Source organism: Mrakia frigida (assembly GCF_051309035.1).
Source record: "Mrakia frigida strain ATCC 22029 unplaced genomic scaffold BDY24scaffold_44, whole genome shotgun sequence".
Lineage (NCBI taxonomy): Eukaryota > Fungi > Basidiomycota > Tremellomycetes > Cystofilobasidiales > Mrakiaceae > Mrakia > Mrakia frigida.
In genome coordinates this window covers 133,631-160,194 of record NW_027481237.1, presented here as the reverse complement: position 1 = coordinate 160,194, position 26,564 = coordinate 133,631, and the positions used below count along the sequence as shown (strand labels likewise).

The 26,564-nt window shown below is 55.3% G+C and overlaps 7 protein-coding genes across 7 annotated transcripts; 4 read left to right on the top strand and 3 right to left on the bottom strand.

The window, feature by feature from the left end:
- Positions 1 to 217: 217 nt before the first annotated feature.
- On the top strand, positions 218 to 2,280 carry BDY24DRAFT_418887 (RNA recognition motif domain-containing protein; the record flags this gene model as incomplete). Its single annotated transcript, XM_076643904.1, has 8 exons — positions 218 to 289; positions 516 to 592; positions 827 to 936; positions 1,120 to 1,310; positions 1,436 to 1,660; positions 1,823 to 2,020; positions 2,109 to 2,126; positions 2,212 to 2,280. The coding sequence occupies 8 exons, from the start codon at positions 218 to 220 to the stop codon at positions 2,278 to 2,280; spliced, it is 960 nt and encodes a 319-aa protein (XP_076492652.1).
- A 512-nt stretch (positions 2,281 to 2,792) lies between these two features.
- Positions 2,793 to 4,948, bottom strand: BDY24DRAFT_403232 (uncharacterized protein). Its single transcript, XM_076642341.1, has 6 exons — positions 4,837 to 4,948; positions 4,540 to 4,764; positions 4,315 to 4,443; positions 3,635 to 4,114; positions 3,321 to 3,425; positions 2,793 to 3,194 (listed from the first exon to the last, which is right to left on the bottom strand). The coding sequence occupies exons 1-6, from the start codon at positions 4,915 to 4,917 to the stop codon at positions 2,982 to 2,984; spliced, it is 1,233 nt and encodes a 410-aa protein (XP_076492651.1). The 5' UTR covers positions 4,918 to 4,948; the 3' UTR covers positions 2,793 to 2,981.
- A 79-nt stretch (positions 4,949 to 5,027) lies between these two features.
- BDY24DRAFT_436963 (clasp N terminal-domain-containing protein) lies at positions 5,028 to 9,707 on the top strand. Its single transcript, XM_076644245.1, has 11 exons — positions 5,028 to 5,166; positions 5,283 to 5,420; positions 5,531 to 5,797; positions 5,910 to 6,032; positions 6,105 to 6,323; positions 6,395 to 6,451; positions 6,528 to 6,674; positions 6,753 to 8,633; positions 8,716 to 8,847; positions 8,938 to 9,174; positions 9,266 to 9,707. Exons 1-11 carry the CDS (start codon positions 5,050 to 5,052, stop codon positions 9,509 to 9,511), a joined length of 3,564 nt encoding a protein of 1,187 aa, XP_076492650.1. The 5' UTR covers positions 5,028 to 5,049; the 3' UTR covers positions 9,512 to 9,707.
- A 330-nt stretch (positions 9,708 to 10,037) lies between these two features.
- BDY24DRAFT_418884 (uncharacterized protein) lies at positions 10,038 to 11,179 on the bottom strand (the record flags this gene model as incomplete). The annotated part of the gene is made up of 2 exons (XM_076643903.1): positions 10,038 to 10,446; positions 10,971 to 11,179. 2 exons carry the CDS (start codon positions 11,177 to 11,179, stop codon positions 10,038 to 10,040), a joined length of 618 nt encoding a protein of 205 aa, XP_076492649.1.
- Positions 11,180 to 11,288: 109 nt separating this feature from the next.
- On the top strand, positions 11,289 to 16,620 carry BDY24DRAFT_403227 (Foie gras liver health family 1-domain-containing protein). The gene is made up of 19 exons (XM_076642340.1): positions 11,289 to 11,334; positions 11,399 to 11,713; positions 11,784 to 11,950; positions 12,051 to 12,226; positions 12,308 to 12,642; positions 12,740 to 12,747; positions 12,822 to 13,082; positions 13,159 to 13,390; positions 13,457 to 13,546; positions 13,653 to 13,920; positions 13,992 to 14,053; positions 14,130 to 14,190; positions 14,266 to 14,570; positions 14,638 to 14,801; positions 14,867 to 15,027; positions 15,111 to 15,565; positions 15,633 to 15,702; positions 15,790 to 15,940; positions 16,030 to 16,620. Exons 1-19 carry the CDS (start codon positions 11,323 to 11,325, stop codon positions 16,553 to 16,555), a joined length of 3,819 nt encoding a protein of 1,272 aa, XP_076492648.1. The 5' UTR covers positions 11,289 to 11,322; the 3' UTR covers positions 16,556 to 16,620.
- Positions 16,621 to 16,783: 163 nt separating this feature from the next.
- TRM5 (tRNA (guanine) methyltransferase) lies at positions 16,784 to 19,131 on the top strand (the record flags this gene model as incomplete). The annotated part of the gene is made up of 9 exons (XM_076637588.1): positions 16,784 to 16,965; positions 17,062 to 17,156; positions 17,220 to 17,324; positions 17,392 to 17,469; positions 17,537 to 17,601; positions 17,749 to 17,859; positions 17,973 to 18,209; positions 18,320 to 18,748; positions 18,940 to 19,131. The coding sequence occupies 9 exons, from the start codon at positions 16,784 to 16,786 to the stop codon at positions 19,129 to 19,131; spliced, it is 1,494 nt and encodes a 497-aa protein (XP_076492647.1).
- Positions 18,883 to 21,024, bottom strand: BDY24DRAFT_429081 (lipid-binding SYLF domain-containing protein; the record flags this gene model as incomplete). The annotated part of the gene is made up of 10 exons (XM_076644067.1): positions 18,883 to 19,401; positions 19,504 to 19,539; positions 19,623 to 19,702; positions 19,771 to 19,802; positions 19,867 to 20,022; positions 20,095 to 20,167; positions 20,282 to 20,344; positions 20,466 to 20,558; positions 20,624 to 20,708; positions 20,857 to 21,024. 10 exons carry the CDS (start codon positions 21,022 to 21,024, stop codon positions 19,276 to 19,278), a joined length of 912 nt encoding a protein of 303 aa, XP_076492646.1. The 3' UTR covers positions 18,883 to 19,275.
- Positions 21,025 to 26,564: the final 5,540 nt, after the last annotated feature.

The following is a 26,564-nucleotide window of genomic DNA, read 5'->3' as shown; positions in this document are numbered from 1 at the left end:
AACCAACCAACCAACTCCTCGCCTCTCGCACGGGTCCCTCCTCCCTGCGCCTCCCGTCTCTTCTTTCACCTCCTCCTCTCCCTCCTTCTCTTCTTGCCTCCAACGCCTGCCTTTCCCCAACTCAAAGAACCCAATTCAAACCACCTCCAAGTTCCCCCCACCCCCCTTCTACACGACCACCCCAACCCCCTGCCAAAAACTTCCTCTAAAGCCCGCCATGTCTACTGAAGCTGCTCCCACTGTCTCTTCTCCTGTCGACGTCGTTGCTGTTAAGGAAGAGGGCGTGAAGGTTAGTAACTTATTTCTTGCTGTATATATAAGCTGCGGACGAAGAGAAGAGGAGAAGAGAGGGGCCTGGAGTGGGGGAGAGGAGAGAGAGAGAGGGAGAGACGTGCGATGGAAGGAAGGAGGAGGAGGCAAGGAACGAGGAGACAGAGGGGAATCGTTGGGCTCTCGCTGGTGTTCATTAAGGCTGAAATACTGACTCTGGTTGTCTTATCTGCTTCCGTCAACAGGTCTTTGCTGGAAACCTCAGCTACAAGGCTACCGATGAGGATCTCAAGGCTTTGTTCGAGCCCCTCGGAGGAGAGATGTACGTCCCAGCTTCCTTCCTCTCCTTCCTTCTCCCTCGCTCGATCTTGCAGCAGCACGACCAGCACCTCTTTCTCGTTACACCTTCTGTACATACTGACCTTCTCTCTCTCTCTCTCTCTCTTTTCCTCCTCCCTTCCAACCTCGTTCCCCTTCCACCTCCCGTTCCGTGTCCGACCTTTAAACTCGTTCCTTCGCCTTCCCTCTCCTTCCTCTTTCGTTGTTTCGTTTGCAGCATCTCGCTCCAGATTGTCTTCCGTGGTCAGCGATCGTCCGGTTACGGATTCGTTCACTACAAGCTCAAGGAGGACGCCGAGAGGGCCGTAGAGGCTTTGAACAAGAAGGGTCAGTTGCTCACTCTCCTTCCTTCCTCCTTCGACCTTCGACCAAACATCTTCCTTTCGTCCACCTCCCTCCCTCGCCTTCGCTTCTTGCTCTCTCCTGCCTCCTACTCTTCTTTTCGACCCGCTCTGCTTCTCACTGACTCTCTTCTTTCCGTCCACTTCGCTCTCCGTTCCAATCCTTCAGACGTCGCCGGACGAGAGCTCGTCGTTGAGCTCGCTAAGCCTCCTCAGCCCAAGGAGAGGAAGCCTCGAGCCAAGAAGACTCCTGCTGGACGAGCCCCCCGAGCTGAGGACATCGTCGACGGAGAGGGAGAGGACGAGACCGAGTCCGCTCCCGTCGCTGACGGAGAGGAGAAGCCCAAGGCTAAGAGGACTGTACGTCTCGTTCCTTCTTTTTCGCTTCCGAGCTCCTTACACATCCACTGTCCAGTTTCTCGAGTCATCGAACACTCCGAGCTGACCACGTTCCCCTTCTCGTTTCGTTTCGCCGGTTTCTCTAGCGACCTCCTCGTCGACGAGGACCCAAGAAGGACGTCGTTGAGGGAGAGGGAGCCGAGCCTCTCGCTGAGGGAGAGACCCCCGCCGTCAAGGCTACTCGACCTCCTCGAAAGCCCAAGGCCGCCCGAATTGACGACGAGACCGGAGAGCCCATCGTTCGAGCTCCCCGAGCTCCTCGAGCTCCCAGGGAGGCCCCTACCGGAGAGCCCTCCACGACCCTCCTCTTCGTGAGTTCCCTCCCTTTTCTCCTTCTTTTGAGCTTGCTCGATCGAGATCTCCCTATTGCAGTACGAGCGAGAGACTACGTTCTCGAATCTGCTATAGTAGTGAGCTTTGTCGTCGAAACGAGTCGAGCTGACCCTTCGTCTTTCGTTCCGTTGCGTTCCCAGGTCGCCAACCTTCCCTTCACCCTCGACGACGAGGGACTCAAGAAGGTCTTCACCGACGCTGGAGTCGAGGTTGCCACCGCTCGAATCGTCAAGAGGAAGTTCGGAATCAAGAGGTCCAAGGGATTCGGATTCGTCGACACCGTCTCCGAGTCTGAGCAGCAGAAGGGTTTGGCCGCTGACGGAACCGAGGTCGAGGGCGTGAGTCTCACATCCATCACTTCTTCTCGAAGCTTACTTTCGGATACTGATTTTCCTTCGTCTCTCGTTTCGCTTTCCCTTTCTACAGAGGAACATCGCCGTCAAGGTTCGTCGTTCTCTCCGCGTCTCCTTCCTCCTTTTCGTTCGTATCACCTTACTGAATCCCTCTTCCTCTTCCTTTCTCTATTTAGGTCGCTCTCAACTCCCAGCAAGAGCCCGAGGCCGTCGAGGGAGCCGAGGAGGTCGCCGCTACTGCTTAAATCGCCGTCGCGTCCCAACCAACCTTCCCCATCTCCCCTCTCGCCTTCCTCACCCACCCCATTCCGAACCCTCTCTCGCCCGCTGCACTCTCAAAAAAAACACCAAAACAAACCACCCAAAAAAATCAACGTTTATTCTAGTCCCCGTCCCCGAGTTGGCTTTTTTTCACCACCCTGTTCGCCCGTTTACACCTACGCTTTTCTTTTTCTCGTCCCCACTTTGCTCTTTCTTCTACGAAGGCCTTTCACTCCCTACTCTCTTTAGTCTACTCTCACTCTAGTCCCTTTTCCTTCTTTCCCTTCCCTTCCGTTCGTTCTTGCTCGACTTTGGACACGTTCACTCGTTTTTCTTTTTCTTGCTTTTTTGAGGGGAGAGGGCGGAGGATTGGGGGTTAGGGTTGAGGATGAGGAGGGTTGATGTTCGGGAGGTTTTTCTATGAGACGGTTTGCTTTGCTTGAAATTTTGGACTGGGTTGGGTGTGAGAGAGAGAGAGAGAAGAGAGAGGGAGGGAGGGAAGAGAGAGGGAGAGACGCGTTCCTTCTTGAACGAACGAGAACGAGTACTGAGACGAAGAGAGAAAGAGTGCATAATCGAGTAGTAAGAGAGCAGTGGACGGGTCATAGACTAGAAAACTACAGCAAGTGCCAGCAAGAAACCAAGCAAACGAAATCGATCTCACTCTGCCCGACGCGCTTCAACCTCAGACCTCCTCCTCCCCTTCCTTCTGCTCCCCAACCGTCTCCTCCCCCTCCGGGTCTGAAAACTGATCCAAACTCCAAGAATCCTCGCAAGCCTGCACCTCCGCATAGTGAAATCCCGGTTTCAGGAACTCCAGAGCGTCCAAGTCGGCTGTTCCGGCGCGTCCCTTGCTTCGGTAGTCTCTCCTGAACGGGAGGGCCTGGGATTCTTTGATCTGAAAGTTTTGGAAGCGAAGGGAAGGAAGACGAAGACCCGGATGGGAAGTGGAGTGAGTGGGGGACCGTCGAAGGAGGAGGAGAGGGAGAGGAAAGGAAAGGAGGGAAAAAAAGAGAAGACTCACCTCGGCTTCCAGATATGTGTAGTAGTGAATAGCAGCGTTCCAGTCCTCGAGCCTGAGCTTGTCGAGCGGGAGACCTCCGAAGACGAGGCTTAGCCAGGACCCACTCTGCCGAAAAGACGAACACGAAGGAAAAGGAGGAGAAGGCCGACGCGTCAGTTCCAGAGAGTCTCGTTCCGCGAGCAAGAGCGAGGCATGAAAGGTCCGGAAAGAGAACAGCGAATAATGGTGGAACGATAGCATGAAGATGAGGGAGGTAGGCTGAGACGAGAAGTGGGAGAGAAAGGAAGAGGGGACAGAAACAAAAATGGTCTCACCTCCCTCATCTTCTTGTTCGTCTCCTTCGTGTAGGCAGCCTTCTTCGCCGCCCGATCCTTCTTCCTCTCTAGCTCAGACTTCCTCTTCCACTTCTTCTGCCATGCCTCCATCTCCACCGCCGTCATCCCCGTCTCCGGATCCAAGTCCTGTCCTCCCGCCTCCCCAGTGATGTCGACTCCTCGGAGCTCAACGAACGCATCTGCGATCAGAGCGTTGGATATCTTGAACCGAGCTGTCGTCCAAGGAACGGCGGCGAGGATCCGACCAGAGAAGAGTTCCTTGGTTACTGGAGATCGAGTACCAACGCGGTTGGCGAGAGCTTCGTCCTCGACGTCTTCTTGACGAGCGCGACGGGCTTCTTCAGCGAGAGCTTTCTCCTCCTCAGCTTTTTGAAGACGGTCCAGACGGACTCGTTCGGCTCGAGCGACTTCTCCTGCTCCGAGGACGACGGATTCTCGTTCGTAGGATTTGGCGAGGACCTGGGGGAAGGGGAGGAGGCAGCGAAGGCGAAAAGGGGGATCAAAGGGAGGGAGGACGCGATTAGTTTCTGAGACCTTGAGAGGAGGAGAGGGTTTCAAAGTCGTTCTCGGGAAGGAAGGAACGATTTCGAGTAGGTCGAGAAGGCAAAGAAAAGGGAAAGATTGGAGGGAGGATGAAACAAAAAAAGACGACGACGTACCGTCTTCTCGATGGCGATGTAGGCTTCGTAGGACTGCTTGTACATGGCGATCGTCCCTTGAAGTTTCGTAGAAGCTACTTGAGTACCCCGTGGTATGGGCCATTCGGTAGTCCGAGGAATTGGAGCTGACTGGGAGAGGAGGAGGAGGCGAAGAGGGAGAGAGAGGGAGGTGAGCCTTTCTGGGCTCGTTGACCACATAGAAGGGACAGAAAAATGAGCACTGACTGATGACGATGGGAAGTAATGGTGTTTCTCTCCCTCTAGAGCTGTAGCAGCTCTGAAGTTCTTGTGCATGGGGAACAGAAGAGACAGGTCGGCGAAAGCATGAGTGTCCTCCTCTTTCTCAACGTCCTTTGCTAGTCGGTCGTCAGGGTCCGGAGATGAAGCTGCTTCCGAGTCCTCGACAGCAGATGAGTAGAGACGATGATGGGGTATAGAGGAGGGAGGGAGCTGAGCATCGGTAGAAGAAGAAGGGGTCAGATGTGAAAGGAGGAAGAGGAGGAAAGAAGAGAGAAAGCTCACTCGTTGACGGAGAAAGTATAGAGAAGTCGAAGGACGGCTCAGTCCTAGAGCTTGCCCCAAGAGTCGAGTGTTGACTCGCATCTTTTCCTTGCAGAGTCGGGAAGAGGTGAGGGACGGTTGAAGGTGAAACGAAAGGAAGGAGGAAGGAAATGAGCTCGTCGATTTCGAGCTCGGACTCGTTTCCCTGCCAACGGTCTCCTTCTTTCCCCAGAAATGCCCAACCTTCCTCTGGATGGGATTCTATCCATTCTCGCCAAACCTACTTCCGACTTGGATTCCAAACAAGCAGCTCTCGCTTCGCTAAAGGACATCCTTCAGGAGACGGATCAGGTCCGTCGTCGAGCTCTCCCTTCCCTCCCTTCCACCTTCCCTCGACTACTAGACTTCTATACCTCTCGAGAAGCACTATACTTACGATGCTGTCCTCTCCTTCTATCTACCCACAGCTACCCGAACGAGTCTACGACTCTCTTACTCTCGGAATCAAGACTTCCTTCCGACAAATCAACGCTCCTCTGGCTCTCGCTACCCTCCTCCTTCTTCCTCGATATCTCACTCTCATGGCAGATTCGGACGATCTACAGGTTAGAAATCAAGAAATCTCTTGCATCTGGATCGATGGACATTCTCGCTTTCTCCATAGATACGAGTCCTGACGCTGTCCATCCCTCCCTTCTTCTCGAATCAACAACAGAGGCATCTTCACCTCCTCACCTCCTCCCTTCTCCCTCCTAGCCACGGTCTCGTAGATCGACTCGGAGACGGCAACCTTCGGATCCGAGATGCTGCCAGAGAGGTCCTCGTCGAGCTGGGAATCCTCGTCTTCAACGAGAGAGGGAAGGTCGTGGCCGAAGCAGAAGCAATGGGGAGCAAGGACGTCAAGGAGGTCACGTCGGAAGCTTGGGAAGCAGCGCTCAAGGAGCAAGGGTTCAAGTCAAAGAATCCTAGGATGAGGGAGCAGGTGAGTCTGGGTTCAGGCTCGTCTAACTCTTTCGCTATGATTCCGGTGAGAGAAGAAGAAGGAAACGAGTCGAGCTCATCAATCCGTTCCTTGCCTTCCCTCCCTCCCTCAGTCCATCTTGATCATCGCTGCCGTTCGAGCCAGGAACTCTGCGCTCCGTCTCAGCATGTTCACCACGATCCTCGTCAGTCTGCTCGAAGACGCAGACGGTCAAGTCAGGGAAACAGCTCGAGAGGTGAGTCCTCCTCTCCTTTGTTGCTCGACTCCCGAGAGCTCACCTTTCTTTTCTCGTTCCTCTTCCTTCAAGTCCATCATCACCATGTTCTCGGCCCCTATCACCCCTCCTCGAGCTAAGGCGGATCTCAAGAAGCAGCTTCTTGCCCAAGACGTTCGGAAGGCCTTTGTGGACATCATCCTACCTCTCGTGCTCGGCGACCCTGCAACTCACGTTCGAATCGAGCCGACGGAAGGAGTGGAGGAGATCGTTCCGGTGGACGAGGGAGCGATAGACATCGATATCGTCTACGTGAGCCTTTTTTCATGTTTTGCAGCACTGCCAGAGACGAAAATTCTGACTCTCGCTTCTTTCCGTTTCAGATCGCTTCCGAGAGAGATCTCGAAGCTGAGTTCGCCAGAATGGTGAAGGTATTCGAGGTCAGTCTTCTTCGTCTTTCTTTCGGTTCTGAAAGAGGAATCTGACGTGCATAATTTCATATCTCGTACTTATCAGGGAAAGGAGGACGAGAAGAACTGGGCTGGAAGGGAGGTCTCGATGGAACGCGTCCGAGGGATGTTGCTGGGAAAGGCGTTCATCAAGTACCCCGAGGTCTTCGTCCGTTGCCTGCGATCAGGATGGATGGAAGGCTCTCTCAAGGGTGTAAGTTTGATCTCTCATCCCGAACTTGGGCTTTTTTCGCACTTCCTGACGCTCGTTCCTTCGCTTTCTTGTTCGCAGCTCGTCAGCCTTCGAACGTCCGTTTCCACTTCCACCTGCGAATGCTATCTTGATCTAGTCACCCAGCTCGGACAAGCCTTCGACCCGCTCGTGGAAACGGTCCTCCTTCCTCTCTCCAGAACGACCATCGCTGGCAAACCCGTCATCATCCAGCAGACCCAACAAGTCCTCGAATCTCTCCTTCGACTCACCTCCCCCTTTCCTCGGCTCGTCATCCCCATGCTCGCCGAAGGAGCAGCCGAGAAAAACCTCAGAGCTAGGGAGTACGCCGCCCATCACTTCAAAACCTTCATCGATACCCACGGAACGAAGTCGAAACAGCTCATCGAGTCGTCGCCGGGTGGACTCGTCGCGTTGGAGAAGATCCTCAGAGCGCTGCTGCAAGACGCAAATAACAAGATCAAGGTCCCCGGAAGGCTGGGTTTCTGGTCGTACCACTCGGTTTGGCCTGAAGCTGGGACGAAGCTCATGGCCTCGCTGGACCCTCCGACGAGGAAGCAGTTGGAGAGCGTGAACCCTCACCCAGCTCGAGTCGCCGGTCCTCCACGGAGTTCAGGATTAGGAGCACAGGTGGCTGCTAAGAGGAAGGCGCTCGCTCTTCAACGACAGGCCGAGGCAGCAGCAGCAGCAGCCATACCGTCGACCTCCTCCTCCTCCTCACCATCGACCTCGGCACCTCCTCCTCCTTCATCGCCTACTTCCCAAGCTTCAACCTCTCGAAAAACCCACGTTTCCCCAGCACTCCCTATCGCATCGACTTCCTCGTCCAGATCCACATCTCCTCTCATCCGTCCGACTCCACTCGTCGCCAGAGCATCCTCTCCTCCAAGTCGATCTCCCATCCATCCCCTCGCCCAAACCCAACGATCAACTCCCTCCTCTCCTTTCGGCCATCAATCTCCCACTCCCAAACCACTTCGAGCGGAAGGAGGTCGACCATCAGCCGCCTCGATGCCGGACCAGGGATCCCTCCTCTCTCAGGAAGAGCTCGTCTCTCCTTTCTCTCAGCACTCCCACCAATCCGACTCCGGATCCAACTTCGATCAACCCCAGTCTCCTTCGACTCCGATCCGATCAGGAATCTCCAAACCTATCGACCTCAAGGCCGAAACTCCCGTTCAGTCTTCGTCGTTGGAAAACCACACCGTTCCCGAGGAGGAGATTCGCTCCCAGGCAGAGCAGGCCGTCTCGACGGCTCAGACGTTGACGGAGGTCGGCGAGCATCAGAAGCAGCAAGATTTCGCCCGTCAGGATCAGGAGAGCTCGTTTTCGAACGGAGCTGGACGGTCGTCGAACTCGAACCTCGGACTTCTTCATCCTTCAAAGACCAACGGAGCCGTCGGAACCACTCAGCAGTCATCACCTCACACTCCGATCAAAATCATGAGGGGTGCAGTGATGTACCAGGACAGTCCTCAGGCGGTGCCGAACAGCAAGCTCGAAGGTTGGAGGAAGAAGATGCAGCGTGAGCCGTCGACCTTTCTCCTCTTCACCTTTTTTCAGCTTGTACCTATCCCGCCGTCCCTCAATTCTGCTGATACCTTAACCTCGTTCTATTTTTCACTTCATTTTCCCTCTCCAGAGCTCGACAACGCTACCCAGCCTGGCTCTTCGACGGCGTCGTCTCTTCCCTCCGACGCTCTCGAAGCTCTCGCCTCAGGATCTTCTACCCTCCTCGACTTCCAAGCTCTCTTCCACTTCTCGGATCAGCACTCTTCTCCCAACCTCGCTTCGGTCTCGTCGAGCAGTGGAGCAGGATCGTCGAGTCAGTTGAGCGACGAGTCAGGACCGATGTCGCCTTGGGGCGGGATCTCGAACGAGACCGAGGACGCCTTCCGAAAGACCTTCGATACTCTTCTGATCTACCTCGACTCGGAATTGGTGAGCTCTACGTCGAGATACATAGCCTAGGATTCAACTCGTCAAGCTGATTCGCCGCGTTGCCTTTGTTCGATCTTTTCAGACCCCTCCTCACCTCGACACCGCCCTCTATGTTCTCGAAGCTCTCCTAGAGAACCAGAACCATCTCACCGAGGGACACGAGGCTACGATCTGCCGGCTTCTTTGGAAACTTCGTTCCGCTGGAGAGGGCTTCGTGCGTCTCCCTTTTTGCTCTTCGCTTTCATCAACAACCGCACGAGCTGAACCTCTCTTGTCCTCCCCTTTGTTGCGCTTCTTTCATCAGGATCGAGACCTCAAACTTGCTACCCACGCCGTCTTCGTCACTCTCCTGGCTCATTCGACTCCCGTCTTCCTCCTCAACACCGTCGCCGATTCTCTTCGAAACCGAACCGCTTCCGAGGCAGCCAACGGAGGCCAGGGACTCGTCTTCGGACTCCTCGCACTCGGCTTGTGCTGCAAGCTCCTTGCGCCCCAGATCATCGAGGACGTTCTGCCTGCGCTTCAGGACATCTTGCTTCCCGTTCGTCCATCTCCCCTTCTTCTCTCTCCCTCCGCCTCCTCGTCGTTGACCCGCCGCCGTACCTCCTCTCTTCTTCCTTCGAACCGAAAAGGCTCTCAACGCACCCAACGCCGATAACCTCAACGTCCGACAGTATGCCGCCGTCGCCATCCTCGCCTGCCAACTCGTTCTTCGAGACGAAACGCTCCTCTTCACTCTCCTCCCCCAGTTGACGATGGACAACAAGAACAGCCTGACGTATCACTTCGACAAGCACAGGGTTCGGGAGGGTAGTGGAACGGGTGGGGAGGAGAAGGTCTCGAAGGAGATCAGGAGGTTGAGTTTGAGTTTGAGCTGAGGAGACGGACGGGACTCGCGTCGTTGCTTTCTTGCTGTTTTTTGCTTTGCTGTGGTTCTCCTGCTCTCGTTGTCTTTCTATCGCCGTCTCTTTCCTTTCTTGCTACTCTTTCTTGCACTAGTCTAGTCTCACGCACTTTCTCGCCTCGCCTGCTTACCCTTTCATCGCTCGATTATGCACTTCTACACGACCCTTCGATTCTCGTCGTCGAATTGAGACGCGTCTCTTTCACGCCTCTCTCCCTCCTTTTCTTCTCTTTCGGCCGATCAGGTAGATCAGAAGGAAACAAACATGTTTCGTATCCAGGTAACTTCCTCTTCTCCCTCTCCTCCCCAAAAGCAACCCAAAGCAAGACGACAAAACAAAACGAACGACGCGCCGAAGCCGAACCGAACGAGACAGCATCGAAGAGACGATGGAGAGGGCGCCAAGTTCAAAGTCACGATCTAATCCAAGAAGCAAAGAGAGCAGTAAAACGTCAGCAACGGCTCTTCAACGATCGAGAGAAATCGAGACAGTAAGAGACTCACCGCGTCGACGCTCTCCACCGTGAAGACAAGAACCTTCTCTCTCCCGAATCGACCTCCTCGAACTCGATCAACCCAGCCCACCTCGTCTTCTTATCGTCAGGTATCTCGTTCAAGCTCCAACGCCTTCTGGTGGTACCCTTCAAGTCCTCCGACTGATCCCTGCACAGAACTCGAAGGACGACCTTCTCGAGGAACGGAACGCTCAAGAGAGCCATGCACTCCTCCATCGACTGCTGTTCGCTGTCGTGATCCGATCCGAGTATATCGTCTAAAGCGTTGCCAACCGAATCAACCTCGTAACAACGTGGCTCCTGGTAGGGCCATCGATCGACGAGGCCGTACACGACGACGAACGGGAAAGCCACGGATTCGAAGAGGGAGGCGTGGAGTTGTTTCCATAGTCCACTGTTGATGAAGGAAAGCGTCTCCATCCGATCCCGTTACCAGTACGAGGGAAGTCTGAGGTATACGAAGGAGTCCTGGGGAGCCGGAGGGGAGGAGGAGGAAGAAGTCCCTTGAACGCAGAAGTGGACGGGATCGAGGAAGCCGAAGAGGGTAGGGAAGAAGAAGGGAGCTGCAACCCGGCCAGATTGATCGATCTGGACGGTTGCGTCCTCGATGGAGGGGAGGATGTCGTAGAGGCAGGAGATAGAGGACGATGGGACGCGATCGTTCCGAAGCTTGTTCCCCCTCTTCTCCCTCTGATCTTCCGAGTCCGACCTCCGGGTCCATCTCCATGTCTCGCAAACTGGCTACGAAGGTGAGAGACTTGATCTGGTTGACGTCGAGGTAGGTTTGGAGGGTGGGTTGACGTTTGGAAGGATCCAGAGAGAGGTCGAACCCGTACACGAGAAGGGTGTGTCGAGGTGAGCCCTTCGCGAGACGTGAACACCTTCGAAAGGGATATTGGGAGAAGAGAAGCGACTCACCGAGGTGCAGAAGAGCTTTTGAAGTGCTTGATAGCCCTTGAGGATGATGCGTTGGTAGAGGAGAGGTGAGGAGAGCTGGAGAAAGGGGAGGGAGACTCGGGAGGCTTGAGCGAGGGTTGAGGGATCGCAGAAGCGAAGGATCTCCCTTTAATCTCGATGGTGAAGGAAGGAAGAGAAGTGCTCGGAGGTGAGGAGGAGGAGAATGCCATAGTCGAGAGAAGCAAAAAGGCGGCATGGGAATGATGAGAGTGAGAGGGGAGGAAGAAAGGAGGGCGAGATGTCGAGCTTTGAACCCATCTCCTCCTTCCCTTCCCTCGCAACGACGACTCGCTTTATACTCGCAGGGACCACGATGAACTCCTACGTACGTCTATCACTCTCCTCGTCGCGACTTCCTCAGCTAACTTTGACTTGTTTCGTCTCTACAGCCTGTGCACTTCCTGGCCCATCATCGGCCGTTGATGTTCGTCGGAGGTCTCGATCCTCCTCCTCCTCCAAGCTCAACTATCGCTCCACCCTCAGATCTACCTCCACCAGCCTCGTCTCCTTCAGATCCAGAACTCGCCTCTCCCTCCTCTCCTTCTTCCTCCAAACGACATCCTTCTCTCGTCACCACGGACGACCCTTTCCTCCTCCTCGCTCAACGGTTGCGAGCGACCTTGACCTCGAAAGGACAATCAACCGTATGGGAGCCCGAAGGAAGAGAAAAGAGGAAGGACTTTCACGTCGTTCTCGTAGACAAGGTTAGCAAGAGTTCCTTACTAAGTTTCTGAGAGCTCCAAGCTGAAGAGACGGGTCTGGTTGTCGCTTCAGGACGTTCGCCTACCTCCGGCCAAGGTCCTCCCTCCCACCTCCTCTTCTTCCTCTACGATCACATCGGCATCAACTCCTACTCCAAGATCTCCTCTCTCACCTTACACTCCTACGTCTCCTCTCTTCCCTGATGGTCTCATCGCTCCGATATGGGTCCGCAAACACACGTACGTGCCTGCCTATTTCTTTCGCTCTCTGCGAGCTCGCTCTCCTCTCCTTCCTTCCTTCGCGTTCAAGCTGACCCTTGAGCCTCGTCCCTTCTTACAGCGACCTCGTTCCTTCCGTCTTCGTCCTCTTTCTTCGTCTGTCGGAAGATACGGACGTGGAGACCAACAAGATCAAGGACGACGAGCTCGTCAAGGAGCTGCTCGGAAGGAAGAAGGTTCTGTCGGAACGAGGCATCAAGCTCACCGTCGTCCTCATCGCTTCTCGAGAGCTCCTAGGTTCGTTCATGAGCTTTCTTTATATTTACCTTCCGTATGCTATTGCCTCAAACTGACCATCGTCTTCATTTTTTCGTTCAGACGACCCCTCCCTCGACCCTCGTCTCTCCCAAATCCGTCGACAATCCTCCCTCGATTCTCGAGCTTCCCTCTTCGTCCTCACCCCCGTCACCCACGCCGAGCTCAACGACTTCGTTCGATCCCTACAGGACGTCCTCTACGAACCTGCTGTGGAGTACTACCAAGCTCATTCCAAGAGGGTCAGGAGGAAGCGAGCTAGACTGGGTCCTGCAACCACGTCGACGGGAGGAGGGACCGGAGGGACTGCTGGGAGAGGGTTGGGCAAGGAGGGTTGGATCGTGAGATACGAGTACAAGGCTGGGTGTTTTGCTGAGATTAGAGGAGAACTGGAGGTGGTGAGTCTTTCGATTTTGCTTCGGTTCATCGAAGAGGAAGAGTTCGACGCGTGAAGAGCTGACCTGGAACTTTTGTTCATTTCGTCGCGTCGCTCAGGCTCGAAAGTCAGTACTCTCAAATGTTCCACTCTTCTGCCAATCTTCCCACTGACTCTTCTCCATCTCCCCTTCTCTCTCAGACACTACGAAGAATGCTGGAGCGAACTCTCCCTGCTCTTTCATTCGACCTCGACCCTCCCTCCTCGGACGAAACGATGGGCTGAAGCCAAAGTCCTCGCCGACTGCATCGCCATCAAGGTCTGCAAGCTCTATCTCTACCACAACGAGACCGCTCGAGCTCTCACCTTCTTCAGGAGGCATCTCAAGAAGTTCGAGGAGCTCAGTCGAGGGTGGGGAATCGGAGAGGAAACGTTCGAGTTTTGGAGTTGGGTTGCGAGGCAGTAAGTAGAGCTTTCGATCTCCCTTTCACTATTCTGGATTCTAGACTCTGACCTCGCTTGTTGTTGCTCTCTACAGATACCGGATCTTCGCAGAGCTGCTCGAACTCGGTGTCGCGTCAGGACTCGTTATGCCTCCTCCGTCCGGTTCTCGACCTCCACCGTCTCTCAATCAACCAGCGTCGGACTTTCTCAACCCAGCTCTCATTCTCCAGCATCCAGGTTTCTACTACGAGGCCGCTGCTTGCTGCTCCGTCAAGAGGAAGGAGACCTACCAGGCTGCTCTCGAGGCTGAGACGGACGCGGCGAACGTGAGTCTTTCGTCTGAACCTTGAAAAGCCCGAAGGCTGATTGCATCTTCTGCTCTTCTTCTTCAGTCGGAAGCTGGCTCGGTCAGCGGATACGTCAGCACGAGTCCGGGCTTCGCCAATGAGAAGAAGGTCGACCACTCAGCTCTCATCGTCGAGGTTCGTCTCGGTTTTCTTCTCCTCATCGCGTCTTTGTCCCCGCTGACATCTCCCTTTCCTCTCCCTGCCTTTTCTTGACTTCCTCACTACCTTCTTCTCCACTCAGCTCTTCACCAAAGCCTACGAACTCCTCAAAAAGACGACCGGCTCCTCGCGCGTCACCCTCTACATCGCCTTCCGGATCTCGGAAGCCTACCACGACGGAGGACAATACGACATGGCTCTTCGCTTCTTCGATAGGATCAGCAAGACCTACAGGAAGGAGAGGTGGGATCCGATCTCGGAGAAGATTAGAGAGCTTTGGTTGGATTGTGCGAGGAAGCAAGGAAAGAACGAGGAGGTCGTGAGGATTTTGGTGGAGATGATTGGGATTGGTGAGTTTTCGGAGGCCTCTGGTAGTGGAGGGAGTATGTTGTACTGACCTCTTTGGTGTTTAATGATACAGGACGGTCATCGACCTCGAAATCCACGCTGGATCCTCCTCTCCAGTTGCTCGCTTTGCTTAAAGTTCGTCCTCTTGTCGTCCTTCATCTCGTCTACTTCGTCCAACGCTCTTACTAACCGTCCCTGTATCCTCTTATAGGAAACCAAACCTTCATCCTCCAAACCTCTCGTCTTCCATGCGAGCGACCTGCCTTCGCTTCGTTCGTCCTCTTCCTGCCCCTTGTCCCTTCTCCCTCACTCTCGACCAACGCTGAACTTTGCTTTCTCTCCACCAGTGGAATGCTCTACCTCATTCTGGCTTCCCTCCGCTGTCACTGGTCAACCATTACCTTTCCAAGTCGCTCTCTCCTCTTCTTCGAGAGGCGGCAACATCGACTCTCTTCCTTTCGAATCCGTTCGACTCAACTTCGCCGACGACCGGCCGCCAATCACCATCACTCACTCTTCTGCCTCGGAACCCTCATCTGTTCAACTCGTCAAGTTGGACTCACCATCGTGCTCGGCCAATCTTCGTTGGGGGAAGGACGATACAGTCGTTTTCTCTGGCGTCGTCGAATCCTCGTCGGCCGTCGACATGAAGGTCAGTTTCGCCGCCTCTCTCTTCACATAGATCCTAGGCTTTGATCTGACTACTATCTTTCTTTCAGATCAACACCGTCACCGTCGTTCTCGCCGAAGGAGCCTGGAAGATCGAGCTGGTCTTCGATCCCAACTCCGACGACCGTCCGAGCAAAGCTTTCGGTCGCTGGCTCACTTCAGCAGCCTCGAACGAGTTCATCCCTCTCGACCGACCAACCCCTTCTGTTACTACGTGAGTTGACTCTTCTTCTGAGATCTAAGAAGGCTCTCACTGATCATGAACCGTCTATTTCGTAGCGTTCTTCCCAAACCTCACCTTCTCGACATCGCCATCTCGGAATCATCTCCAGCATACCTAGAAGAGCAGTTCCCTATCACCATATCGATTCGCAACGACGATACCCGTCCTTTAGATCTCTGGATCGACGTTCTAGTATACCCAACGGAGGAGCAATCTTGTGAGCTTCAGACTCTCCCTTTCGTTCGACCGTCTCGACTTCGTTCGTCTGACGCTCTTTTTTCCCCTCGATTCTTTCCTCAGCCAACACCATCACCATCGACGATGAGTCCTCCACCTCCATCGTCAAACAGATCTCTTTCGGAACCCTTCAACCCTCAGAAACCGCCTCCAAGATCCTCACCCTTCGAGCAGAAGGTCAAGAAGGAGATCGAACCCTCGACGTTTCCGTTCAATCTCGGCTCTCGCTACCACCCTCCTCCCCGACTTCACCTCCCTCGCCAAGCTCAGAAGACGATCCTCTCACCAGCCGGCCGACAGAAACGGTTCGAACCCTCACGATCCCTTGCGTCCGACCCATCGGAGTCACGTTTACCACGCAGAGGCATCCTCCTAGAGAGCCTCTGCGAGAACTGTTGGATTTGGAGTCGTTCGAGGAGGATTCATTTGACAAGGAGGGAGAGGTGGTGTTGACGACGAGGTTGGATCTGGTGGGCGATTGGGATTTGGCGGTCCACGAGGTCGTGTTCCACGTCGGGGTGAGAGCTCTCTTTGGAGTCGCATCAAGTATATCGAAGCTGAACTCTCCATCTTTTCGTTTTCCAGGAGACTCGAACGGCCAGAAGCACCTTCTCCTCGCTGGATCGCTCGGATTCGAGCAGTACGTTCCCGACGCGTGAGTTGACTCGCTCTCGTTCTCGCTGTTCTTTCCCGCTCTTCCTCTCAAGCTCACGCTCTCCTTCTCGCCCTTTTTGTGATACAGTCTGGAAAACGGGTGACTCCTTCTCGATCGTCTCGGCCTTCGACGTCGCGTCCGCTTCTACCCTCGTCGTCGACGAGGAAGACGACGACGACCTCCCGCTCTCGAACCGTAAGAGCTCGTCGCCCGGATGGTACGATATCGCTTGGAGAAGGTCAGCATCTCTTCAACTCTGTCTATCTTCGTCCCTCTTTCTCTCAAACCCAGGATACTAACGAAGCCTTTCCCCGTCCTCGTTCTCAGATCCTCCTCCGACTCCACCTCTCCTCTCTCTCATACCCTCATTCCCCTCCCCTTCCTCTCCGCTCCGAGTCCCTCTCCCTCCCAACAAACTCCCTTCGACCCCTTATCCTGCACTCTCTCGGTCTCGCCTCCATCCCAATCCGATCAGCTCACCCTCCTGGAACCTTTCCTGCTCTCCCTCACGATCCACAACCTGTCTCCCTCCTCCCAATCCGCCTCCCTCCAGCTCCAAGTGGAATCCTCCGACTCGTTCGCCTGGGCGGGTCCTCGTCAGATCCGACTGCCGCTGTTGATGGCGGGGCAGAGTAAGGTGGTGAGGATGCAGGTCGTTGGGCTCAAGGTCGGGTGGGCGGAGGTGCCGAGGGTGAGGGTTTGGGAGCTGAAGGAGATGGAAACGGACGGGGAAGAGGAAGGCGGGAGGGGGGAGGTCGGGACGAGGGAGGTGCGCGTGAGGTGGGAGGGAAGGACGGGCGAGGAAGAGGAAGGGAGGAGGGTGTTTGTTATGCCTCCGACCGGGGGTGCTTGAGACAGAGCGGTGTTTTTTTTTGGATTCGGTTCAACGAACGATGGATCTGTATTCTATTTTTCAAACTTCTCGAGGAAAGGAAGAAAGCTTAAGCTTGAAATCGCCTTGACGACCAACCCTCCAAATTCGAGAGCTCAACTCTCCTTCTCCTCCTCCTCCTCCTCCTTCCTTCCCTCGTCCATGACCTCCCTCCTCTCTCGACTCTCCAAACCTCTCTTCTCAACAACCATGTCTTCTCCCGCCTCCTCAGCACGATCCTCCCTCCTCCAACGCGCTTCCCTCCCTCCAGCCAACCCAGGGATGTCCTTCCCTCTCGACAAGTCCAAGTTCGAGGTCGGCTTTACCACCCTCGCCGCGAGGGTTCCTGCTTCGAGGTCGAGGGAGGTTAGGGATAACAAAATCATTCAGGGGTGAGTAATCGAATCCGATCCTTTTGAAGAAGTAGATCGAAGCTTTAAGGGTTGGGTGTACAGGAGGTCTGACCAGAGGTTTGGAACGAGAAACAGGTCCTTCCTCTCGATTCCTCGATTTAGCTCGTACGTGGTCGATCCACAGAACCCAAAGGAGAAGAGGTTGATCTTGTTGGATACTCCTGAGAAAGGTAAGCTTCTTTTCTGATCAACAATCTCAAAGAGAAGCTGACAAGAACCCTTCTTCCTCTCAGACGAGCTCACCTCCGAAGTGCTCTCGGAACTCGAGCTCGCAGCGGGACACCCTCTGGATCTGCTGCCGTATTCGTTCACGCTCGGATTCGATCATTGGACGACTAGTGAGCTCCTCACCTTCTTCTACATAATTTTTGAGACCGGGCTGACTCGGTTGGGTTGGGTTCGAAGGTGATTTGATGGACTCGATCCTCCCTCTCGAGCTGAGGGACGGAGCACCCACGGCTTTCACTTTTGCGGGCCATCTGGGTGAGTGAGCTCGTTACTATTTGATGCTAGAAGGAAGAGATACTGATATCTTGGGGTTTCGGCACAGCTCACATGAACTTGAAGGACAACTACCTGCCTTACAAGTACCAGATTGGGGAGATCGTTCTGCACGTGAGTTTGAGCTCGTCGAGCGCGTTTCTGTCCTCTTTCTCGTCGCCTCGCCTCTTCAGAGGTCCTTTTAAGCTCCAGAGTGGATCGTGGGTAGGAAAAGAGAGCACTGACGCTGTTGTGGTCCCTCGTTCGGTTCAAACGCTGCAGAAAAACACGACTCTTCGAACGGTCGTGAACAAACTCGACACCATCGACAACGAGTTCAGGTTCTTCAAGATGGAGGTCATCGCTGGAGAAACTGATTTCTTGGTCAACACTGTACGTTTCTCTTTGCATCCATCTCACCCAACCATCTCTTCTCTCCCTTTTTTTTCCCTTCTGGTCGCGTCAGTCTCACTCCCTCCTTCCCTCCCCCCTTTCATTCCTCCCAGATCGAATCAGGCTGCAAATTCACCTTCGACTTCTCCACCGTCTACTGGAACTCTCGTCTCTCCACCGAGCACGATCGTCTCATCTCTCTCTTCCAACCCGGTCAACTCGTCGCGGACGTCTTCGCTGGAGTAGGACCCTTCGCAGTTCCGGCGGCGAAGAAGAGGTGTTTGGTGCTGGGGAACGATTTGAACCCGAGTAGTGCGGAGTGGATGCAGAAGAACAGGGTTGCGAATAAGGTGAGTGGGTTTGTTCCAGGCGGAGGAGAGCAGGAGGGAGAGAGAGGAGGGGAGAGGGACGCGTCGAGGGAGGCGTGCTGACTTCGGTTCTTCATCTGTTTTTTCCTCAGGTCGAAAAATCCCTCACCGTTTCCAACATCGACGGTCGTCTCTTTATCCACCAAACCCCTCTCCAATCCTACCTCCACCCCTTCCCAGCTCTCGCTCCTCCCGCACCCAAACGCGTTCGAACTTCCAAAACCTCCACCGCCAACGCCACCAACTCTTCAACTCCTTCCTCCCCACCAAAAGCACCAGCACCAGCACTAGCACCCACTCCTTCCCCTCTCTTCGTGTCCCACTACGTGATGAACCTCCCCGGCTCGGCCCTCGAGTTCCTCGACGCTTTCCGAGGATCGTACACTCCTCTGTTGAGCGTGCAGAAGGAGGGTGGAGCGGAAGGGGAGAGGTTGACGGTGGAGGAGGTGGAGATGCCGTTGGTGCATGTGCATTGTTTCTCGAAGTTTGAAGGGGAAGAAGCGGAGAGCGACGTGGCTGAGGTGAGTTGGACGCGTCTTCCTTTCTTGCTTTCGCTCGTTCCTTCTTTGCTTCACTCCTTGATCCGCCGTATCTCTCGACGAACTGTCTCGCATGTTGAAACAGTAGCACTGACTCTAATTGCCTTCTTTTTTTTCCCTGCCTCCTCGTCGTCGCGTCCCCTCCTCTCTCCTTCTCCGTTCCCTCCTCGCAGCGAGCTTCCGAATCCCTTGGATTCCCCATCTCCCGAGCCTCAACTCCCGATTTCAGCCTCAAGGAGGTCCGAAGAGTCGCCCCGAAGAAGTTGATGTTCTGCGTGACGTTCAGGTTGCCCAGGGAGGTTGCATTTGCGACGGAGAGGGTGTGGTCGCCTCTCGACCCGGTGAAGGAGAGTCACGGGCATTGATCATCTTTGCGTACTCGATCTCATTAGAGGGACGGATTCTATTTACTACTGGTTTCGTCAAGATGGGGTTTGGGCCTCGGGAGGAGAGAAGAAAGAAGACGAGGAAGAAGAAGGAGGAAAAGAAGACGCGTCGTTGAGGTTTGATCAAGACTTGACGAGGACGACGTCGAGGTCCGATCCTAGGAGGGATTGAGCTCGACCGGATTCAGCATCTGCGAGGGCTGAATGGAGAGATCTGGCTTCGAGAGGGACGCGGACTTTACCGGAGAGCTGAGAACGAGAGGGAAGAGAAGACGAGCAAGGTTGAGACGCGTCAGTCCCGATTTGCGGATAACGGAGAAGGCGAGAGTCGGGTGAAAAAGAAAGACGAACGATATCTCCAGCTTTAATTCCTGGCCATCGATACACCTAGGAGAGGGAGTAACCATCGAGCTCAGTTTGAAGGAGCGAAGTCGACGCGTCGAGACGGGAGGGAAAGAAACTGAATTCACGGCTGCGTTCTCGTCGAATCGATCCACAAAGACTTGCCCAACGAGTTGGACTCCAGCGTAGAGACCTCGAGATCGGACGTCTGAAGAGGTGAAAGGAAAGGAGTCAGAGAGGAGGCAAGAGCAACAAAGCACAAAAAAGCGAGCGAACAAGAGAGGACGGGTGCTCGTTCGACACCGACTCTGTAAAAACGCAAGAAGATATCAGCAAAGCTATAGAGAGCTACCACAAAGACGCTAGACTCACTCAGCAGCAGCTCCAGCACCGTAGGGACCAGCGACGACGGCGATATCAGTTCCGAGAGTCGCTTTGTGCGTCGAAAAGGATTCAAGAGCTTTCTGAGTTCGGATGATGAGGATGGCGTCGTAGATATCGATTCCGAGCATAAATCCAGCGGACAGGCTATGAAGCCGTTCGCGGGGAGAAGTCAGCTCAAAGAGACCCGAGGCGAGGAGAAAGCAACGACGCGCTCACTTGTTGGGAGAGACGGCTGAGGGAGCCGACCATGACCCGTCTGGAAGTCTAGCGACGACAACTCCGGAGCCACCTGTATTTCAAAGGAGGGAGGGAGGTTAGTTCGAGGGGGGGGGGAAGGAAAAGTGCTTGAGGGCTGAAGAATCGAAAAAGATGGAGAGGAGCGAGACGAAGAGAACGAAAAAACACTGGCCTGCTCCTCCCATCGGAGCGATGCCTGTTCTGAAGCTCGTAAAGATGCAGACACCAACTGAGGATGAGACGGCGAGGTGGAAAGAAGGGGAGGGAGAGCAGCCAAAGGAGAAGTCAGCTTCACCCCGACGTTTCGTTCGAGATTCCGTCTCCAAACAAAAGAGCTCAGAAACACTCACCAGCCTCTTGTACGATCTTGGGTGGGATCTTCCTCAGAACTTTCTTCTGCCTCTTCGTCTTCTCGTCGGTGATCGTAGTCTGCGTCCCTTCGACTATTCGAGAAAAGGGAGTCAGCCGCCGACGCGACTCGAAAAGTGAGGAACAGGCAGAGACGAACCAGTGAAAGCTCTGAGGATTCTAGCACACTTCTCCATCTCTTGAGGGAAGTCTCCAGTCGTAGGCCAGAAATGCTCGCTACCGACCTGGAACAGAGCAAGTCGAATCATGGCAGGGAGGGAAAGCGGGTCAGCTCGACTCGACGTCGTCGACGTTTCGTTTGGTTCTCGTCCTCTGCTTTTCTAGGTCGGCTACATGACTTCTGCTTCGTCGTGAAATCTCCAGGCATCTCACCTTATCAGCAACTCCGTTCAACTTGTGTCCAGCCCAATCTGAAGCGACGACGCCCTTGTCGAAAGCTTTTCGACTCAACGATTTGGCTTTCGCCTTCAAGCCTTCCTTAGAAGAGGAGGAAGAAGGAGAGCTGGAGCGAGAGCTTGTTGAGGCGCTTCGTTTGAACATCTGAAGGAGAGAGGATGTGGTGAGAGAAGGTGGACGTTGGGAGGCAGATCGAAAGGCGGCTTAGCAAAGAGGAAGAAGGACGCCGCATCAGCTCGAGGCTGCCGTCAAGCATGAAAGCTCGTTTCTCCCTGAAAGCCTGTCCTCGAAGCTTTGATGAGCTCCGGAAGCTACTTATACGGCTGATCTGACAGATGCTGATGTGGAAAACGCCGGTCGAGCGCTGTGAGGGAAAGGAAGAACGAGGCGCGTCGCATTTCGATCCTCGATCCGGCCTTCGACGTTCTTTCTCAGCGACGAGACGAGAAAAAAAAGGACGAACGACAAAACATGCTGATGCTAGATAACTTCAAAACCACACCAATGCAAAATCAAAGCAAACCGAAACTCAAGACACGAAAATCAACCCTCCCGCTCACACCTTCGCCCTCTTCTCCACCCCTCCTCCCGCCTTCCCTTTCCCCTTCCCTCCTCCAGCAGGCTTCTTCCCTCCCTTCGCAGCGACCGTTGTTCCACTCCCACTAGCCACCGGCACCGTCACAGCCTCGCTACTCCCAGCAGCAGCGACTCCCAATCCCCAATCGTCCTCCTCGAAATCGTCCGCCTTCCTCTTCATCCCCCGGACCTCGTTCTCCGGAACCATCGACAGCTGCATCGCCAGATCATCGAACTCCAACCCTTCCAGATCCAACAACCCACCTCCTATCATCGCCTGAGAAGGAGGAGTCGATCCTCTCTCCACCGTGGGAGGAGCGGGAGCGGGAGGAGGTGCTGGAGCTGCTGGTCGAGGAGGAGGAGGCCTCCCTTGATTCGGTCTCGCAGGAGGTCTCCCAACGGATGAAGGCGGTCGAGCTCCCACTCCTCCTGCTGTAGCGTTTCCGGTTCGAGGCGGAGGAGGACGACCGTTCGAGAGAGGAGGAGGTCTCGCTGGGATTCCCGATCCTGCTCCTGGTTTGTTGTTTGAAGGAGGTCGAGCTGTCCCCGGGGCTGCCGAACCTGCTGGTCTCGGTTTGGGAGGGAGTTGTTGTTTCGAGGAGGGTCCCGTGGGAGGTGGAGGGCGAGGAGGACGAGCTGGGACTCCCGCTCCCGCTCCTGGAGGTCGAATCGATCCTCCTCCCGACGACGACGCAACTCCTGGTCCTCGATTGGGTCCTCCGGTCGATGCTACTGCTGCTCCAGGTCCAGTCGAAGGAGGTACGAACTCCGGAACTCCGGGAGCTCTCCCCGTCTTGACGATCAACGCAGCCGTTTCCATCGTCGCCTTCTCCCCGACGAGGTTGAGGTAGTGAAGCAGCGCGGGAGCGTGAGGACCGAGACTCGTCAAGCCTGGATTCCCTGCAGTCCCTTCGGGGTTGGCTGCGAGACCCAAGAGGGAGGAGACTGGATCGACTGGAGGCCGACTAGACGAAGAGGGTTGGGGTTGGGAGGAGGAGGAAGGGTTGGCGAGGAGGATGGTTTCGAGAGCCGGATTGGGACGTTGACCTGCTGGACCAGTAGGAGGAGGTCGACCGTTCGGTGGACGATTGGGTGGACGTCCAGTCGAGTTGGGAGGACGACCGACGGAACCGTTGGGAGCAGGACGAGGGCCGTTGGGAGGTGGGCGACCGACGAAGCCTGGTGGACGAACTCCTCCTTGACCTGGTGGACGAGCTCCTCCCGGACCTGTAGGAGGTGGGCGAGCTCCGTTGAGAGGACGAGCGGGTGGTGGTCGAGCTCCTCCTGGAGGTCTCGAAGGTCCTGCGACTCCTGGTCCTCCTCCTCCTCCTCCTGGCGTCGAGACTGGACCGTTCGTCTTCGTCTTCTCCTTGAGATGCTGAACGATGTAGGCCTGGAGGATCTGAATCGCCTGTTGAGCTCCGAGACTTCGAAGGTGGTCGAGTTGCTCCTTCGAGAGGTGAGAGAAGACGGAAGGGTTGAGGATGAGGGTTCCTTCGTGAAGGACGATGGGAGGAGAGTCGAGGAGGGGATTGGTAGGAGCTGGAGTGTTTTTGAGAGCTGCTGCTGGGATGGGAGCAACGATGATGGGGATAGGGACGGTGGTAGTGACATTGATGGCTGGTGGACGAGCGTTGTTCGGAGGTCGACCTTGCCCTTGGTTCGGCGGACGGAAGTTTCCTTGAGCTCCCGCTTGAGGAGGACGAACCGTTCCTCCTGGACGACCTGGGTACGCTCCTGGACCTGGAGGACGAGCTCCCATCGCCGGCGAGGGTCGATTCGGGAGGGAGAGAGCTGGAGGACCTCCTTGAGCGAGAGCGTGAGCGTGGATGTTGGCGTTGGCTCGAGCTTGTTCGCTTCGTTCGGCGGCGAGGAGAACGGCTTGTTGACGTTGGAGCTCCTTCTCTTTAGCCTTCCTGGCCTTGTCCTGCTTGAGAAGTCTCGACTTGATCTCCTTCGTCGCCTTCTCGGCGAGAGCTGCTTCCATATCGGGGTCGAGCGTCCAGTAGGCTCCTGAGTTCTTTGGCTGACCGGGCTCAATGGGGATCTTGACGAAGGCTTTGTTGTTCGAGAGACTGTGTCGAAGAGTGACCTGTTCGAGGGAAATAAGAAGATTCCGAGGTCGGTTTGGGAGTCGGATGGAGAGAACGACGCGTCGAAACGAAAGAGAGAAAGACGAACCTGCCATCCTCCGTCTTTATGCGTTTTGAACCACTCAAATCCTTCCGCTATCCACTCGCAGATCTCGTGCAACGTCCCTTTCCTCTCCGGTAGGCCTTGAAGAGCGAGCAAGATCACACTCGTGTACGTCAACGGTGGTTTTGTCGGATCTTGACCTGGAGCGTAGGTAGGAGGAGCGGCCTGTCCCTGTCCCTGCTGCTGCTGCTGCTGCTGCTGCTGCTGCTGCTGTTGAGGAAGAGGTTTCGAGTTCGACGACGAGGCTCTAGCGTTCTGAGCTGTTCCTTTTTGAGGAGGTGGACGAGGAGCGGTGAGACCTGCTGCTTGAAGGATGGCGAAAGGAGTTGGAGTTCCTGGACGGGAATCGGAGGGACCTGCGGCGGCGTTGGAAGGAGAAGGAGCGAAGTCGAGAGGGCGTTCTTGTGGGAAAGACGGAGGTTGTCGGAAGGAGGGAGTTGGGTGAGCGACGAGGTTGGGAGAGAGGGAAGGAGACTGGGAGAGGTTTGGGTGAAGCGACGACGGTAGAGGGGAGAGGGATGGGTTGGAATTTCCGTCGTAGTGAGGAGAGTCGACCTGCATAGGCGAGGGACCTCGATGGGTCGAATGGTCGAAGGCCGAAGGAAGAAGACCCGACGAACGATCGTCCTCCTCCATCTTGACGTCCATCCCTTCCGAGAGAGCTGCTAGAGCGGCCATCGACTTGGGCATCTTTCCTCCGATCCTGGGTCGATCCGAAGAAGGAGGAGCGACTCCTTTCCCTTTCCCAGCCGGTTTCGAAGGCGAACGGGTGAGGCTCTTCCTCTTCTTCGGCGAGTCCTCTCCTTCGGTTTCGGACGCGACGCGTTCCTCCTCGTCTTCATCGTCGTCCTCCAAATCCGATCCGTGACGAGGTCTGCTGCTGTGCGAAGCGAGAGCGGAATGACCCTTCCCGAGTCCTGGACGAGGGTACTTGGAGGTGGAAGAAGGGTGTTCGAGTCGGGAGGGGAGTTTGACTTTGATCGTTGGAGGAGAGTCCTCGGAATGATGATGGTGGTGATGTCGATGGACGTGTCCCTTCCCTTTCCCCTTCCCTCTTCCCCCTCCCGATCCGAGGGTGACTTTGAGAGGAGCGGCGTGGGAGGAAGAAGAAGGTCGAACTCCTTTCCCAGCCGAGAAAGGTAGGATCGCTCCTTTCCCTCGACCCTTCCCTCCTCCTCCTCCTCTCGGTCCAGAGAGACGACGGTTCTCCTCGTCGCTGCCACTCCCACTCGATGACCCACTCCCTGATCCTGATCCACTCGACGAACCACTCCCACTCCTCGAAGATCGACTCGAACAACTCCCGTCTGAGCTCCCGCTCCCGCCTTCGAGAGCGCGACGGTTCCTCCTCTTCCTCGTCCGAGGACTCTCCTGCTCCCTATCCGATCCACTTCCGGATCGACTGCTGCTGCTGCCGTGACCGTTCCGAGACGAGTGAGAACGATGGTGGTGGCCGTGATGAGCGAGTTGACCTGGAGACACTCCGTCGGCGGAATCGAGGTAGAGGGAAGCGAGGTTGGGAGGAAGGACGAAGTGGAACGTTCGGATGGAGATTTGGATTTTGGTTCTGTGAGTGTCGAAAAACGCAGAATCGCAACGAGGATCAGCGTTGAGCTTCGTTCTTGTTTTGAAGAGACAGATTCGACGCGAAGGAGGCAACTCCTCATCAGAGTCGAACGAAAGAACTGACCTCTCGTGCAACAAAGCTCTCTTCCCCCTTCCAAAGTACTCATCATCTACCCAAGCTCCATTTCTCCCCAACACATCTAGCACATACCTCCCGTGATGATCGTCGTACGAGATCCTAGCGTGAAGTCTCGAGACGGCTTTGAGAGCTCCCAGATCAACGTCGACGCCTTGGTTGGGATCTTCCGGAGGAGCTGAAGGGACCTTTGGTGAGAGAGGAAGTTTGGAAGTCGATGCGACGGGTTGTTGGGGTGAGGTCTGTTTGGATTTGAGAGCTGCTTTCGACGAAGGCGTGGTGGTGGAGGGAGGAAGGGAGGAGGGGGACGCCGAAGGAGCTGATCCGAGCTTTCCTGCTGAGGATGCTGCCAAAGCGGCTTTGTTGAGGGGAGGATTGGAAGGCGTCCCTTTGGGAGCTGTTGATGGTGTTGATCGAGCGAAGGGGTTGGGTTTAGGGTTGGTGGAAGAGGTGGGAGGAGGAGGAGGGACCGAGGTCGGAGGAGGGATGGGAAGGACTTCTTCTGGAGGTGGAATGGGTGGAGGCTGGCGGAAGAAATATAAGGACGAAGTAAAGTTGTCAGCTTCCGATGTAAATTGAGATCGAAAGCTGGAATGTATGGTCGAGAGGAGGAAGAGCAGGAAGGGATAGAAGGGAGTGACGTCCAAGAGGTCGAGCTCATCAACTCCCTTCCCCCCTTTTCCTCTTCTCTCCGCCATCCCTCCCAGAGATCCAACCCATAAACCAAACTCCAGAGAAGAGGACAAACTCACCTGTACTCTCCGTCCGATGGTAACGTTGAGCGTTTGAAGGTAATACGAGAAGTCTGGAAACTCGATCTTGTAGTACGCCTCGACGGGCTGAGTGGAAGGGTTCGACGACAACGCTGCTGCTGGCAGTGTCGACGGACCTGCGACCGAGGAAGCGGAAGTCTCCATCCAGGCAGAGAGAGAAGAGGGGCAAGAGAAAAGAGAGAGGGCGGAGGTTGTAGAAAGTCAAGAAAGAGGGAGGTCGAAGGGGTTGAGGGAAGGAAGGGAGTCTTGAGCTCAAATCCTCGTTTCCCGTCTTCGCTTCCCTCTCCCCCGCCTTCCTGCCAGGAGCTCCTCTTTCTACGTCTTGTTGTTATTTTCCGAACGATAATTATCTCAAGGTTGTACACCTTCTGCTTTTGGAACCAGAAGTCTCGAGCTTCGCTCCTCTGTGAGCTCATCGCGCCGTCGTCGTCGAGAGA

Bases quoted from the DNA above. Each gene is read 5' to 3' on its own strand.
- BDY24DRAFT_403232 (XM_076642341.1), bottom strand. From the start codon at position 4,917: ATGCGAGTCAACACTCGACTCTTGGGGCAAGCTCTAGGACTGAGCCGT. The intron at 4,115-4,314 runs GTACGTCGTCGT...CCCTTCCCCCAG, and splicing joins ACATCGCCATCGAGAAGACG to GTCCTCGCCAAATCCTACGA. The intron at 3,426-3,634 runs GTGAGACCATTT...TCTTTTCGGCAG, and splicing joins CGAACAAGAAGATGAGGGAG to AGTGGGTCCTGGCTAAGCCT.
- BDY24DRAFT_436963 (XM_076644245.1), top strand. From the start codon at position 5,050: ATGCCCAACCTTCCTCTGGATGGGATTCTATCCATTCTCGCCAAACCT. The intron at 5,798-5,909 runs GTGAGTCTGGGT...TCCCTCCCTCAG, and splicing joins ATCCTAGGATGAGGGAGCAG to TCCATCTTGATCATCGCTGC. The intron at 6,324-6,394 runs GTGAGCCTTTTT...TTTCCGTTTCAG, and splicing joins TAGACATCGATATCGTCTAC to ATCGCTTCCGAGAGAGATCT.
- BDY24DRAFT_403227 (XM_076642340.1), top strand. The intron at 13,391-13,456 runs GTGAGTCTTTCG...CTTCTTCTTCAG, and splicing joins CTGAGACGGACGCGGCGAAC to TCGGAAGCTGGCTCGGTCAG. The intron at 13,547-13,652 runs GTTCGTCTCGGT...TTCTCCACTCAG, and splicing joins ACTCAGCTCTCATCGTCGAG to CTCTTCACCAAAGCCTACGA.